Here is a 14,461-nt window from a genome sequence, read left to right on the forward strand (position 1 = left end):
TCAAAGGTGAAATAAGCAGCACATCACCAAAACAGATATTGTGGAGATATGACAGGATAACTCTTTTAAGCATAATATAGTGTTGTCATTACATTCTACCATGAGTTTGAATTTAGATTTCTGTATTATAGTACATAATTTCATGGAGCTGCTTCTAAATATAGGATAACTGTAACTTGATTATAGACATTCTCCCAGGAATGTGCAAATGAATAGATTTGAGATGCATATATCCACAGATGATTTTTAAACCCCCTAACTTTAAAATGTTATCCTTGCATGTGCCTTTTTAAAGAGACATTCACTTATAGTGTCCTCAAACTACAGGCTAAAACCACAGTAGCCCAACAGACGACATTCTCCAGATTCTAAATATCTGTGCTTTGAAATGTTTGCTCTGCTGCCTCAGAGACAGATAAGTAAAACTGGAGTTAAAAAAACCCCATCCTGTTCCCAGAAATATGCTAACATCATTGATGACACTATGAAAAACTACAAGGTACACACACAAGGAAGTAGCAAACAAAAACAAGTTAGTCACATTAGTCTGGGCTAACAAAACATAAGAAAGGAAATACTTGCCAAGTGGAAAATGTTAGAAACAACAGATACATTACTGTCAGTCCTGCAAACCAGGGGAACAGACCAAGTGGAATAAAAACAGTGCTCAGTTGTATACATTATTTGTGTTTATTTCTTAGATCACCGGCTTAAAGGAAGGTGTCAGCTATGTATTCCGTGTGCGGGCAACAAACCAGGCAGGCGTTGGGAAACCATCTGATCTCACTGACCCAGTCATAGCTCAAACACAGCCAGGTTTGTTAAATATTCTGGTTTTGCATCTGATTAAAGCAGGTCCATATTTGTCAGCTATGTTCATAAACAGAATTTCACATAAAGAAATGGATCCATCTGTCTTTTCATTTATTACAAAGTTACGAGGCCCTTTTCCTATGCAGAACAGAACATGGAAATGTTTTATCGCTTTTTAAATATGTTTTAAATAAAATTAGATGCCTATACCATAATGTACTGGAACACACAAATATGATAAGCTAATAAGGTTTGTATGTAGTTGCTGAAAGACCCATAAATGCAGAGCCTAATTATTTTTATTAGATAAGCACAGGAAATGTACCTGCCACCTCTGTCACTATGGAAAGTGTTGGGGAGACAGACTGGGAAGATCTCTTCCCCCCTTCCCCTTTATCAGCCACCACTAAATTCTTGAAAAAGCGAATATAGACAGTGTCAGTGCCATGGAGACTACCATTAAGTAGTCTCAGGATAACTGAAGTAACTGCTGGCTGGGGAGGCATGGTTTCACAGGGCTAGAAAGGCTAGAAGAACAGAGAGAGCCCAGGAATCACTGAAGAGACATCAAATCCCTGCACAGTTAGCCTTACAACTGCATTGGGTACCTGAATCCATACAAATACTTCAGTATCTATGATTTTGGACTCTGGGCCTGTGATTTTGCTACAGGGAAAAAAATCCTAAGAAAAGACAGAAGATGAAGAAAACTTTTTGAGCCTCCAAAAGCTTTCCTCCCTTCAGACTCTGCCTCTGAATATTTCATAGAAGGACACTGTTGAGCTTTTGACTGACTCACAAGATGTGGTATCATAGTTAGAACTGTAAGGTAATACATAAAACTGATGAAAACACTGAAATTAAATAAGTCTGGACACAAAGGCTGTATTTTATATTGGAAAATTTAAAATCAAAATGGGTGATTAAATTATGAAAAATTTCCTTAAATATCTTTCAAACAATCTATTTAATAATCACTTAATATAAATACACAGACAGTGTCCAGACAAGTGCAGCCATGAGGTATGTGGTGCTGCAGACCCATCTGGGACACCACATACCACGCATTTAGGTGTTTCCTGTGCTGCTACCTTGCAGTATGGTGGTGGGGGGGGGGGTTACCCCTGGAGCATCTCCAGGGGTCAAAAAACCCACACAGAAAAAGGTGGGGTGACACATAGGGGGACAGCATGCACTGCCTAAAATTGGAGCCTGGCCAGCCAGAGCCACACTCCAGCTGCCATCCAGGCTCCAAGCTGCAGAAGCGATATGGCTGCAGCTTCCCTGGCCCCCAGGACCCCAGGTAAAGCTGTTGGGGCTAGCAACTGTGTTGGCCCCAGCCTCCCCTACCCAACCTGAGGTAACCTGCCGCATGCCAGAGCACACATGGCATGTGCATTCCCCTGGGACAACTAGTAGTGGCACAAGGTGTCCCTCTGCTTGTTGTCCCTGGGGAACCAAATGTCTGTGCTTTTCTGGACGTGGCCATACAAAGCCCAGTATTATGAGCTCTTGATTTACTAGGACTTTTGCCACATTCTGCAGTTGGAACTGATAACTGTTTCTACACAAAGAAAGGCAAGCCTCATGAAAAAGAGAGTCAGATGAACACTTAGTTCCAAAACTTTGTTTGTATTAATTTCTTTCCCTTGAGAATTAATGTTTAGTCTTCAGACTGATAACACATTTGCCTTGCATTAAAAAGCCCTGGACATATTGAACAGAAAAGCATAGATAATTACATTAATTGGGAACTGGGGATGCTTTTTTACAAAAAGCAAGGAGATTTAACTTCAGCAACATTTCTGAAAGCTACAATAGGGGAAGCTTATGGAGTCATAAGGCCAAATCAGCATAACATTTGGCCTGCAGACCACACATCTTGGTGAAGAGGAACTGCAAAGCAGAACTGTGGCTGTTTCTCATGTTGCACTCTTTTTCAGGGACACAGGTTGCAGCCAAAACATCAGTTCCAAGTCCAGAGATTTGGAGAGTCAGGCATCTGCCCATTAAAATTCTCAGGATAGTTGAGGTTTTATACTGAGCTTAATGACCCATATTTCTAGTTCAGATCTGCAGATATGGGAACAGGCAACTCTTCTTACAAATGAGTTTAAGAAAAGACTGATTAAACAATTCCCTCAGAAAGCATTTCTGGGCCAAGCTTTTATCTTTCTCAGTAATAATTGTGCCATTCTTAAAACTCTCCACTTTTTAGGAAAGGTATTTTTCTAATGAGCATTGCTGTTATTCAGATCTTAGATGGATACAAAATATTATGTTGGTCAGTTGGGCCTTTTTATGGCTAGACAACCACTCCTATGCAAAGCACCCTTGATTTTAAAGAGTTCTTCTTGGACTTAAAAAACTGCCCATTGGAATTAGATTGCAGGATCAGGGTCTTAAACCTCACTTAAATGTTGGGGATTGTCCTTGTGTGGCTTTCAAAGGGGAGCCCATGTATAGTGTTATTCGACTCTGTTATCCTCAACTGTAAAAACAATAATTTGAGGGCTGTTGCAGCTACCAATAACTTAGTTTTAGAGCAGGCTGCTCCAAGTTACATGAACAGCTGAAATGATCCCCAACCAACGAATTAAGAGCACTTTTAGAAAACATGGAGCTGCATTTGCCCATTCTCTTTGCCATGGCTTCTAGCTCTGCAGGGAGCACAGCTCTTCCAGACCCAAGAACAGAGCTACTAGCCTACGTACATTTCTGCTGTTTCAGACTAATCACAGAGCCTGTTAGCCACCACAGTCATTGCAGCTGATCAATGAGCAATTCCAGCTTTAGAGGAAGATCTTTGGCAGTGAGTTCAGAAAGTTTTAAATCCAAACTGCAGAAATTAATGAAACTGTCCCATTCAACCATTCTCTTCTAATTGGCCAAATCTGAAATGATGGCAGTAACTTTGATGTTTCCAAGCTGTCCATCTTATCTTAATGTTCTCTCTTTCCTTTCATTGTAATGAAACCCTCAGCAGAATTGAGGATATTTAATAGGTGATATAATATCCTTTAATATAATCCAAGTATTTTTTCCTATGGCAAATCTTCAATGAGATACAAAACAACATGTTAAAATTGCCATGCTATCAGGAAAAGGAATTTGTCTGGTATTGTTTTATCTACCTCTCTGGTTCCTTTTTGAAGGCTTGATGAATACCTCTGGTAGATAAAACTAATAATATAAAAACATACTTTGGTTTTCTAATGGCCTAATTAAGAATTGAAGGTAGAGGTAAATCATCAGCAAAATAAAATAAAAACAGAGAACTCGCAGAAAATGTAGCAGAACTTAATTGCATATGCACCACTACTCAAGATAAATGCCAAATATTATCATCATATTATGAACATTTTAAAAGTAAGTAAAAAGTATATTTATCCTGGTTGGCCATTATGGCTGTCTTTCTCATATATTATCTACGCTGTCATCAAAAGATTCACGTACAAACAATCTACAGTGGAAACAAATGCTAATGACATGTCAAAAAGTGGATTTCCACATAATGGATTATTTGAAAAACGTAAAAACATGCTGCTGCCCAGTGAGAGATTTGTAGAGCTGAGACTTCACTTACAGTTCACTAGTATTAAACTTGTATCTTTGAACCGTGAAGAGCATTATCAGAAGGGCTAGAGAATACATTCACAGATTCATAGACATTAAGTGCTAGAATGATAATAGTGGTGTAAGAAAAATATGAATTTCACCTTTCATTAAATATTAAAGGGAAGTTACAGACGATAAGAAGGCTACATGTTCACAAATACATTTATTATAAGGAGCATGCTGCTGTCCCCAGTGCTGGAGAAGCCATGCAAGGTGCTGCAGGCTGATGAAACACAGAATTTAAGAAAAGTGCTGAAAATAAGGCATTTACTATAACTGTTTAGAATTCTGCAAGTGTTTTGTGATTGAGGCCCTTTTCTCTAAGATATAACTGTTTAGGGTAAAAGGATGTCATTAACATTCTAGGCACACCAAGGCTTTCCTAACTGGATATTGTGACATCAGCGTCTTTTTAAAAAATTACAGTCAAGTTCAGTGCTGTGCCAAAAAAAGAAGTTGGATATTTTCCACCTCCTCCTGAATGCAAACCACTTTCAAGACATTCTCAGGCAAGCTGTTGGAGTAAAAGTTAACTTCATGTTCAAGAGTGGATCAGAGCTATCTCTGCACTCATACACAAAATGGAGCCCTCTTATCTGTACAAGGATACAAAAGGGGTAGATTCTAAGTATATTCTAGTTCTGGACCTTTTATTTTCCATTTGGTACCCTCCTGGAGTGTGCTGGATGATCTTGCCCTTACCAAGTAACAAGTGACAAGATAGTAGTCAGGACTAGGTCTTAGTTTGAATCAAAGGGTGCATCTACGTGTTGCCCTACAGTGACATTGCAACATGCTACGTTACCATATGGTGCGCTATGGTGACGTAACAATCGTGTCTACACATGATTGCCAGCTACACTGCCATGGCAGTGCACTTCCCAGGTATGGTGTGCCACCATGGTGATACAGCAGTGAAATTTAACTGTGCGCCACATGCACAGTGCAGTAACCACCCATACTGCACCATGTTTTAGTACCTCTAAAAGGAAGTACTGAAGCACAGCGCCTTAGCAACATCACTGTATGGTGATGTGTAGATGCACCTGAAGTGTTGCACTTAGCAACCAATCACAAATACATACACACTCTACTAGTGGACATGGAATGCATTTCACAGGCTGTTGCAGATCAATATGCTGTACGTTTAATCCAACCTGTATGTGTGAATGAGCTCAGAACTGTGAATAGTAGTTCAGTTGTACAAGTGAGTGTTGCAGTGTTTCAATTCACCTATTTCCAAAGTATGCACTTTTGCATTTGGCATTTTATTAGGTTTTTTATTAGCAAATTAAAAATTTGCCCTGCCTAAAGAAAGCTATAGATGCACCTTACCTTGGGAAGTATTGCCTTTACAATATTTCAACATCCTGTGCATTTTAATGTACTTGCATTTGCTCATTTTCATTCTCTCTGCTGCATTACATTTTTTCTATGAGTCTTTTTTTAAAGCTTCTTTTAACTCAGGGCTCCATGCTGCAAGTTTCAGATATGTACAATCCTTTTCCAAGTGCATGTAGCCACATTGATCTATGAACCCTCTTTAATCATTATTTTATTAACCTTCTTTGAGCTCACTCTTTGAATGAAAACCATCCAATCTTTATGCTTCTTTGTATGAAAAAGAAGTAGAATTGCCTTGTGTTGATCTTCTAGGAACTAAAGAAGTGGTGGCGGAAGTAGATGATAATGGAGTCATTTCCCTCAACTTTGAATGTGATCAGATGTCTCCAGACTCTAAGTTCATCTGGTCCAAGAATTATGAACCAATTGAAGATGACTCTCGATTAGACGTTGACACTAAGGGTGGAAAGTAAGAAACCTTGATAATAGCAATTCTATGATGTTTAGCAGCTCTAGAAACTGAAATCCATCTTATCTGATCAAGGGTGGATTCAAGGAGATTCAGTGGTGCAGTTCCACCCCACTTTTGTTACTGTTTTGCTGCTGAGAGCTCTGGTGTCAGCTGCTAAATATGTACACAGTGAGTTTTCCACTGCCAACACACCCTGTTTTTTTCCGTCCTGGATCCACTACTGTATTGGATGCAGATCCAATACCACATCCAATGTGGTATTAGATATGGATACCAAGATTATCCATGCCTGAAGGTAAGATTGTTACCATGCTGTCTTCATGGGAGTCTACTTTCAGACTATTCAGAAATTGCAGCAAAAATGAAATGATGCAGCCTGATTACTTAAATAGTGTTTTACATAGAAAGGACATTATACATGTGCTCTGTAACCTAACCTAACTACCACATAGTTTTCAGGTGTTATTGAAGATTTTTCTTAATCTATGAAGCTATAAATTTTCTATGCCTTCAATGCTCAAGCTCTTTCACCATGTAACACTGCAAATGTCTCAGTCCCCTGAAGTACTGCAGCAAACACCTTAGCCTGATCACAAGGGACTGGTCCTCCAAGATTTTTTCAGTAAATAATGGAACATTTTGTTCCACCAGACTCCAGATTTGGTGACTTTCAGGTTGCTCTACAAAATTAATGTATTTCCCCAGACTTTTATTTGGGGGGAGGGAACTGTAAATACATGTTTAAAAACTAATATGGGTGTGGGGGGGTCCTGATTATTATAGAGCCTCAAAACAATTTGGTATCTCCCATCCCTGGTGGATAACAACCTGCTATGTTTCTTGATCCCTCCCATAAAAAACTAGGTCCAGGAAGAATTTCTCCCTGGACAGGTGCCTGTTATGTAGTATAAGATATGTCTGCAGTCCTATGACTGCAGCTTGTGTAGACATACCCATGCCACCTTTAAGCGTGCTAGGTTGTGAACTTGTAACAGGGTAGCCACAGTAGAATGGAGCTCAACGCAGGCTAATTGCCTGACTATTTTTCCAGCTCTCAGGGTGGATTTTCCATCCAGCTCCATACTACATGAGCTCTCTAATTTAAATCTAATTTGGGTATATCCACAAACAAAGCAGCAAACACACTTCAGTTGCATGTCAACGCTTCCTAGCCATCTTTACTCCTATATGCTTTGCTCTTGGAAGTTGCCCATTTTGTCTCTTTACTAATCAGAGCTAAACTATTCATATCCTTCTTATTCTAGATGCATAGTTGACAGAGGGGAGGGGACTTTACAGATTTAGCAGATACAGATTTTTCATTGACCATGCACCTCTATTCTCTTCCTCAGCTAGAGGTATAGCAGACATATGGATTTGTTAGGGACAGAAAGGTCAGTTCAGACACAGTTCTGCTTTTAATTAATGTTTTTTATCTGAAGGTCGAAAGCTGTCTTTAAAGATCTTGGAGAAAATGATTTGGGCATTTATTCTTGTATTGTCACGGACACTGATGGAGTTTCATCAAGCTACACAATGGACGAGGAAGGTAAGAACAAAACCCACTTCTTTTTGCATAGCTGCTTCATTTTTCACATCTTATTTTTTTCTTCTGCAGTACATGAAAATGTAGAAAAATCTGCTCATTAAAGGCTGTGAAACAGATGCTCATATATTTACATATCATATCTTTTTTAAATTTTTGCAGAAATGAAGAGGCTACTTGCACTCAGCCATGAACACAAATTCCCAAGTATGTATTATGAGCATGTTCATAGGGGAAAGGTTTGTATGCATGTATATTACAAAGTTTCTGCCAGGGGAGCTGCACCACTAGTTTCATAAGAAAGTTTGTGTGTGTGAAGGTTGGTTCCTTCTAATAAGTCTTTCTGGTCCTATCACTACATTAATAGTGCACATTTAGAATGCTATAAGTTATGTTTTATAGTACAGTCCATGTATTGGCTGTGTTGAAAACATCCCATTGGCTTTTTCTTTTAGAGACTGGTGTTATTGTTGACAACATGACTATTCTTCTTCATACATGGGCTCTCACCTTGGAGGATGCATTTGGGTCGCAGACTCTGTTTATCCAGCAATAGCCTGGTGTAGCCTGGTGTCGTTTTTTCAGTGAATCATGGTAGTGTAACTGGAGTACACAGTGCTGAATCCTGTTTCATATAGCCAGGCCATATCTGGTTGTTTGTACCTCTGGTGCATATCAAAACATAGACTATTCCTTTTTATCTGAACTGAAATTCTTGACCAAGCTTTGATCATCTGCCTCAGTTGTCAGAATCTCCACTCTTCTAGCCTACTTGAGACCCTCACTGCACCTCTCCAGTCCTTCCAAAACCTGGACATGACCATCACTCCGGCCATCTCATTCTGAATCCTCCCACTGATTCTTTTAAAAACTCCACTCCTGTCCAACAGCCAACTTTCACTTTAATGTGTCATCCACCGACACAGTTTTGCCACCCTGATGCCACTTCAGCGTCCCACTTGTTTGCTTCTTCCTCAACTACCTGCTTTCTGGCCTAATCACAGTTTCACGCCCACAATTTTGTAATTCCACAATGTTATTGCTATTGTTATTTGTCCTTCCTCACCTTTCCCCTCACTACTAGTTGTTCCTTCCTACCTCTGGTATCATGTCCAACATTAGACAGTGTAATGTCTTCAGGGTGGAGCCCATGCCTTTGCTTTTGCATAACTATTGCATCCTTTTGGATAGCAGCAGACTTTTAGACACTGTAAAAACATAAATAACAACAATAAGATAAAATATGCTAGCAGATGCCTAAGAGGACAGAATAAAAGTAATGAGATCCAGTGGGTATGTAGGGGGCTTCAGTCTCAACTCCTGACAATCTTTGACAAGCAGTAACAAAATTCATTCTGTACATGAATATTAATTTCCAGAACTTACACATTAAGCTTAAATACTTGCATGTTCACTCGCTTGAACTTCTGAACAGTGCTTAACTTGAACAGATTGTAATTCATGTTCAGATACAACAACAGCTGGCAAGTTTATTGGCAAGTGGGTTGCCTGAGCAATCCAGTCTTACTGAACTCAGACAAGCATGAATAGTAGCCATGTAGGGACTCAGAGAAGGATGGGAAAGCCCTGCTTTTCAACTTTGGAACTGCCAAAGGAGGTTTAATCAAAAGCCTGTGATACTTTGGATCCTATACAAAATAGGAAGGAAGGCTGAAATACCCTGGTGTTGCTGCCAGTCAGTGCCTCATAATACAGAGATTATAAATAAGCTTTTTTGTTGGGAAAAACAAGTGCTCAGTCATGTTACTCTGATTCCTATAGATTGGGGAGTGAATTCTCTTCACAAGAGAAAAAGCTTTTAGCTCATTGTAGTCTTCTGTGAGGCTTTTCCCCCCCTGTTTCCATTTTAGGCTAAGATATTCATAGTTAATTACATACAAATCAAGTGAAGAGTGTAAAACTGCCACAGAGCTGACAGTAAGACAAAAGCAGCACAGCCTAATTTCTTCTTTTACACCCACTTCCTGCTGCAAACACTGGTACATGTGACATTTCATTCCTTTGTTTTTAAAGATTATGCAAGATCCTAGATTCCCTTCATTTCTCATAAACTGAGCAGTGAAGCAAGTAAGGAAGCTTTTAACAGCACCATTGTACTAATATGCAGAAGTTAAACAGAGAGGAAAGTGTCACTTTAATGCTAGATCCCATTTCCCCCCACCCCTAATGACTCTTTCTGCCATCTTCCCTGTAGCAGCTATTGCTTCCTTTTTTCCTTATGACTGTTCCCCATTTCCCCGCATACCAGATGTCTTAAGATTAGTAAGATTGAAAGAGGGTTCCCTGCTACTCAGGCAGTAAAAGTTTGTGTGTGTACATGATTTATGAGAGAAGTAGAAGCCTCATATGCAGAGTGTAGCCTCTACATGTTTGTCATGGCCATATACAGACTGGGAGGCAGCTATTTCTATGTATATTGCCTGCTTTGGAAGGTGCATTTGCTCTGGGAAGTGCAAGCAAGTGAAGAGCTTTAAAGGAACCATATGCCACTGTTCGACAACATAAGATTAGGCTGAGAGTGTAACATAAGGATGCTCAACCCCCAGCCCCTGGGCCAGATCCAGCCCCTGGTGCCATGTTATCTGGCCTGCCGGGCTCCCCACAGACCCCTGGGGAGCCCAACAGGTTGTGGCCCTGTGTACTAGATTGGATGCTCAAAGCAGCACAGGGTCTGATCCCAGCCCACAGGATCTGATGGAGAATGTGCAGGGCCCTGGGGCCCCAATTGTGGCCTATGGACTGTGCAGAGGCAGTGTGGGGACTCACTGCCCTGATCCTGGCATGCAGAACCAGGCAGAGGCAGCACAGGGTCTTGTAGCCCTGATCCTGGCACATGGGAGCAAGCAGAAGTGGCACAGGGCCTTGGAGCCCTGATCTTGGTACATGGGACCAAGCAGAAGTGGCACATGGCTCTGGGGCCCCAATTTTGGCACACAGGACTAGGCCAAGGTAATGCAGGAGGCCTTGATCCTGGTATGCAGGACTGAGCAGTGAAGCTCTGGGATAGTGTTATACCCTAATTTTACTATATGAGAGAAGATGAATAAGTAATAATGTACTAATTCAGGTTGCCAATCTGGCAGGTTCTTATTTTTTGGGGGAAACTACTATTTAAAAAATATGTATATATGCACAAGATACCTGTAGGAGGGCGAGGGATTTTTCACATAGTTTACAAAGCTCTATGAGTTTGATTATGTTTAAACTCTGGGTGGGAGCTTAAGTCGCACAATATATGACCAGGTTCAAATGACCATCTGATTTAAGTAAACTAAAGTCCAAGGAAGATTTAAAATGAAATATGCTAAACGTTTTGAACTTGTTAGTACTGGAAAAAACTAAAAGTATGACTACAGTTATTATAGGATAAGTGACCACAACACGATTCAGTAGAGTCTGGCCCATTCAATGCAATGGATTTGGCCCTTGTCAGTGACTTCAATTTTGTTTTTGGAAAAATGAGCGAGCCACTGAGATTTATGGCACAATATGACATACAGCATAAATTTTAGGAATGAAGGACTTCACATGCAGGGGTTCACAGTGCTTAAAAAAACTTCCTAGCTTAGAGTGCACCTGTTTGTTTTTTAATTGCCCTTCAGGACAAGACCTTGCATGCTGTTTTGTCTGCGGAGTCACTCCACTCCCTTAAAGTCTAATTACAGAGTGAATCATTAAGTGTGGTTCTGTGCCATGGAAAGTCCATCATGCCGCAGAGATATTTTCAGTTTACTGTTTGGCTTTGAGCTTGAATGGAGTTAAATATAACTTTATGGCAATTAAATATAACTTAAATCAATCCTGAATATTTCCAGGTGTATGCAGATCTGGCAATGGTGAATAATAGAGGGATTAATACTAATTTATTATTTGTATGAACAAAAAAAAAGGGATTTCAACACAAGTGCGCAATTAATATTACTGGTAGTTAATGCATACATTCACTGCACATCTGTGGAAGAAATGGCATTTGAATATGAAAAAGAAAAATTGTGAAACACAGACAAGAGCATCTCTAACCCTTTCTTTCCTTTTTGTAGCTATCCCACTTACGTCTGAGTTGGCAGTTGAAATTATGGAGAAAGGACAAGTGAGATTCTGGTTGCAGGCTGAAAAGTTGTCTGGCAATGCAAAGGTCAACTTTGTATTTAACGACAAAGAAATTTTTAATGGAGAGGTAAGACTTGTAATTGCTTATGGTTTTCTGATTTTTATAAACAATGAATATTAATATGCCAATTAAGTGTTTTGAACACAGTCAAAACATACTTCTTTAATACCTTTTCATGGAGATCATAAGTAACAGAAAACACCAGTGTGGAAATTAGGGACAAATTCTGAGCTGCAGCGGAGTTCTGCTGAATGAAGACAAGGAGGGTGGGCTCAAAGCATTTTTAGGTCACCTTCATGGGTACCCAGAGCTAGTAGTAGCTGAAGACCATTTCAGACCTCAGAAGAAGCAGTTTCAAGGGTTGCTGTATCTTGCAACTGCCTGTCATGGCCTTATATAAGCTTTTACGGTAGCCCAGAATCCCAGTTTCAAACCATACCTTCTTTTCCCTCATCCGGGCCACCAGCTAGGGACTGTAAGGCTAGGTCTGTTATTTCTATACTTTGTGGGGAAGCTTCTTATGTTAAGGGGGATTTCCAGGCAACCATTTCCTCTGAGTTTACAGCCATAAAATTCTACTGAAAAGGGGCTGCATGTAGCCCAAGAATGGGACCTGTATGCAAGTTTCCATTAATAATAGGCAAGGAAGTTGTATGATATGTATAGAATTCCATTGCTTTTATCCTGTTCTATATCAGCAGAGTATTCTATGCTGATGAGATCCACAATTATCTTTGGTTCAAGAGTCAGTAGTGTTCGGCAGAAATGAAAATATATTTTTAAAAATCCTGTCTAATGAAACGGGATGTGATGCTTAGACTCTAACAGGAATAATATTGTTCTAATATTAATAAATAAGTTTTGACTGTAGATCTGTTTGTTTGGTTGTATAATCAGACTGTGTTAATCACAGTGAGCAAATGAAGAAAATGAGGAATTTTATATAACTTATACCATTGAGTATTGGCTCAATAGTGATGGGGGGGCAGTTCTGAAGACAGTCATTATTCTTACTTTTCTTTTTGTTTCTAAAGAAATATAAAATGAATGTAGATCAGAAGACTGGTCTGGTTGAAATGATCATGGAAAAACTTGATGCCAAGGATGAAGGGACCTATACCTTCCAACTTCAGGATGGAAAAGCAACCAACCAATCCAGCCTTGTGCTAATTGGTGATGGTAAGCTCATTTGTAGCTTTGCTTTTATGAGAGGGCTGAACTAAGCAGCCGTTGACTCTTGAGTCTTGATCTGTGCTCTTATGGATGATCTGTGTTTTCCTATGGATTAATTTTTCCTTTGCACAAGTCATTTTTTAGTCTCCTCAACTGTATATTGGGATAAGAACACTTAATAGAGCATATCAAATTTCAATTTTTTTGATAAAAAGGAAAATATTCCACAAAAACATTAGAAAAAAACGTTCCAAGATTTTGGCCATCAGAAATACATATCTACCTCTCACAGGCACTGTATGAATGAAGTAACATTTGCAAAGTGCTTGAAATATGACAACTGCTATGCAAGAGTTAAATATTACTACCTACAATAGCTCTATCACTTAGAATCATAGAATCATAGAATTAGGGTCGGAAGGGACCTTGTAGATCTTCAAGTCCGACCCCCTGCCTGGGCAGGAGGAAAAACTGAGCTCAATTGACCCCAGCCAGGTAGGCATCAAGCCGCTTCTTAAAGATCCCCAGGGTAGGAGCCAGCACGACTTCCCTTGGAAGTTGGTTCCAGATCCTAGCCACCCTAACTGTGAAGTAGTTCCTACGGATGTCTAATCTAAACCTACTCTCCAACAACTTGTGGCCGTTATTCCTTGTTATCTTGGGGGGCGCTAGGGGAAACAAGGTCTCCCCCAAACCCTTCTGGTCCCCCCTAGTGAGTTTATAGACCAGGTCCCCCCTCTTCTCTTGTGAAGGTTGAACAGGTTCAGGTCCCATAGCCTCTCATTGTAGGGTCTGCCCTGCTGTCCCCGGATCATGCGGGTGGCCCTCCTCTGGACCCTCTCAATGTTGTCCACATCCCTCTTGAAGTGGGGTGCCCAGAACTGGACACAGTACTCCAGCTGCAGCCTGACCAGTGTTGCGTAGAGGGGGAGGATCACCTCCTTGGCCCTACTTGAGATGCACCTGTGGATGCACGATAAGGTCCGGTTAGCCCTGCCGACCGTGACCTCGCATTGTCGGCCCATGTTCATCTTGGAGTCAATGATGACTCCAAGATCCCTTTCTGCCTCTGTGCTCTCAAGAAGGGAGTTACCCATCTTATAAGTGTGCTGCTGGTTACTACTGCCCAAGTGTAGTAGTAACTTCTTCCAGTTTGCTTTCCTTGCTTTTCTATTTACACTGAAAATGATCCACAATGCTATGGTGATGCATATTGGAAGTAGTTGGAACTGTTCTCGTATTTCAGGTTAGCTGTTCAAATATACTAGCAGCTGTCTGTATTTCAAATGCTTATTTATTTGGCTGCCATTCTTAATTTCCTGCCTTTGAGGATCAAATGTGATTGTCTGACTAAGGCTAATAC

General features: G+C 40.3%; 1 protein-coding gene across 5 annotated transcripts in view; it reads left to right on the forward strand.

Annotated features, from left to right (window-relative positions):
* Positions 1-14,461, forward strand: part of MYOM1 (myomesin 1) — a 110,699-nt gene that overhangs the window by 68,958 nt on the left and 27,280 nt on the right. For all 5 annotated transcript variants that reach the window (XM_025211681.1, XM_025211683.1, XM_025211684.1 and 2 more), the window contains 6 exons: positions 702-816; positions 6,088-6,244; positions 7,690-7,796; positions 7,956-8,000; positions 11,855-11,991; positions 12,960-13,104. In XM_025211681.1, the coding sequence (XP_025067466.1) occupies positions 702-816; positions 6,088-6,244; positions 7,690-7,796; positions 7,956-8,000; positions 11,855-11,991; positions 12,960-13,104 (706 nt within the window). The remainder of the gene's footprint in view (positions 1-701; positions 817-6,087; positions 6,245-7,689; positions 7,797-7,955; positions 8,001-11,854; positions 11,992-12,959; positions 13,105-14,461) is intronic.

Source organism: Alligator sinensis, unplaced genomic scaffold (genome assembly GCF_000455745.1).
Source record: "Alligator sinensis unplaced genomic scaffold, ASM45574v1 scaffold318_1, whole genome shotgun sequence".
In the NCBI taxonomy this organism is placed as follows: domain Eukaryota; kingdom Metazoa; phylum Chordata; order Crocodylia; family Alligatoridae; genus Alligator; species Alligator sinensis.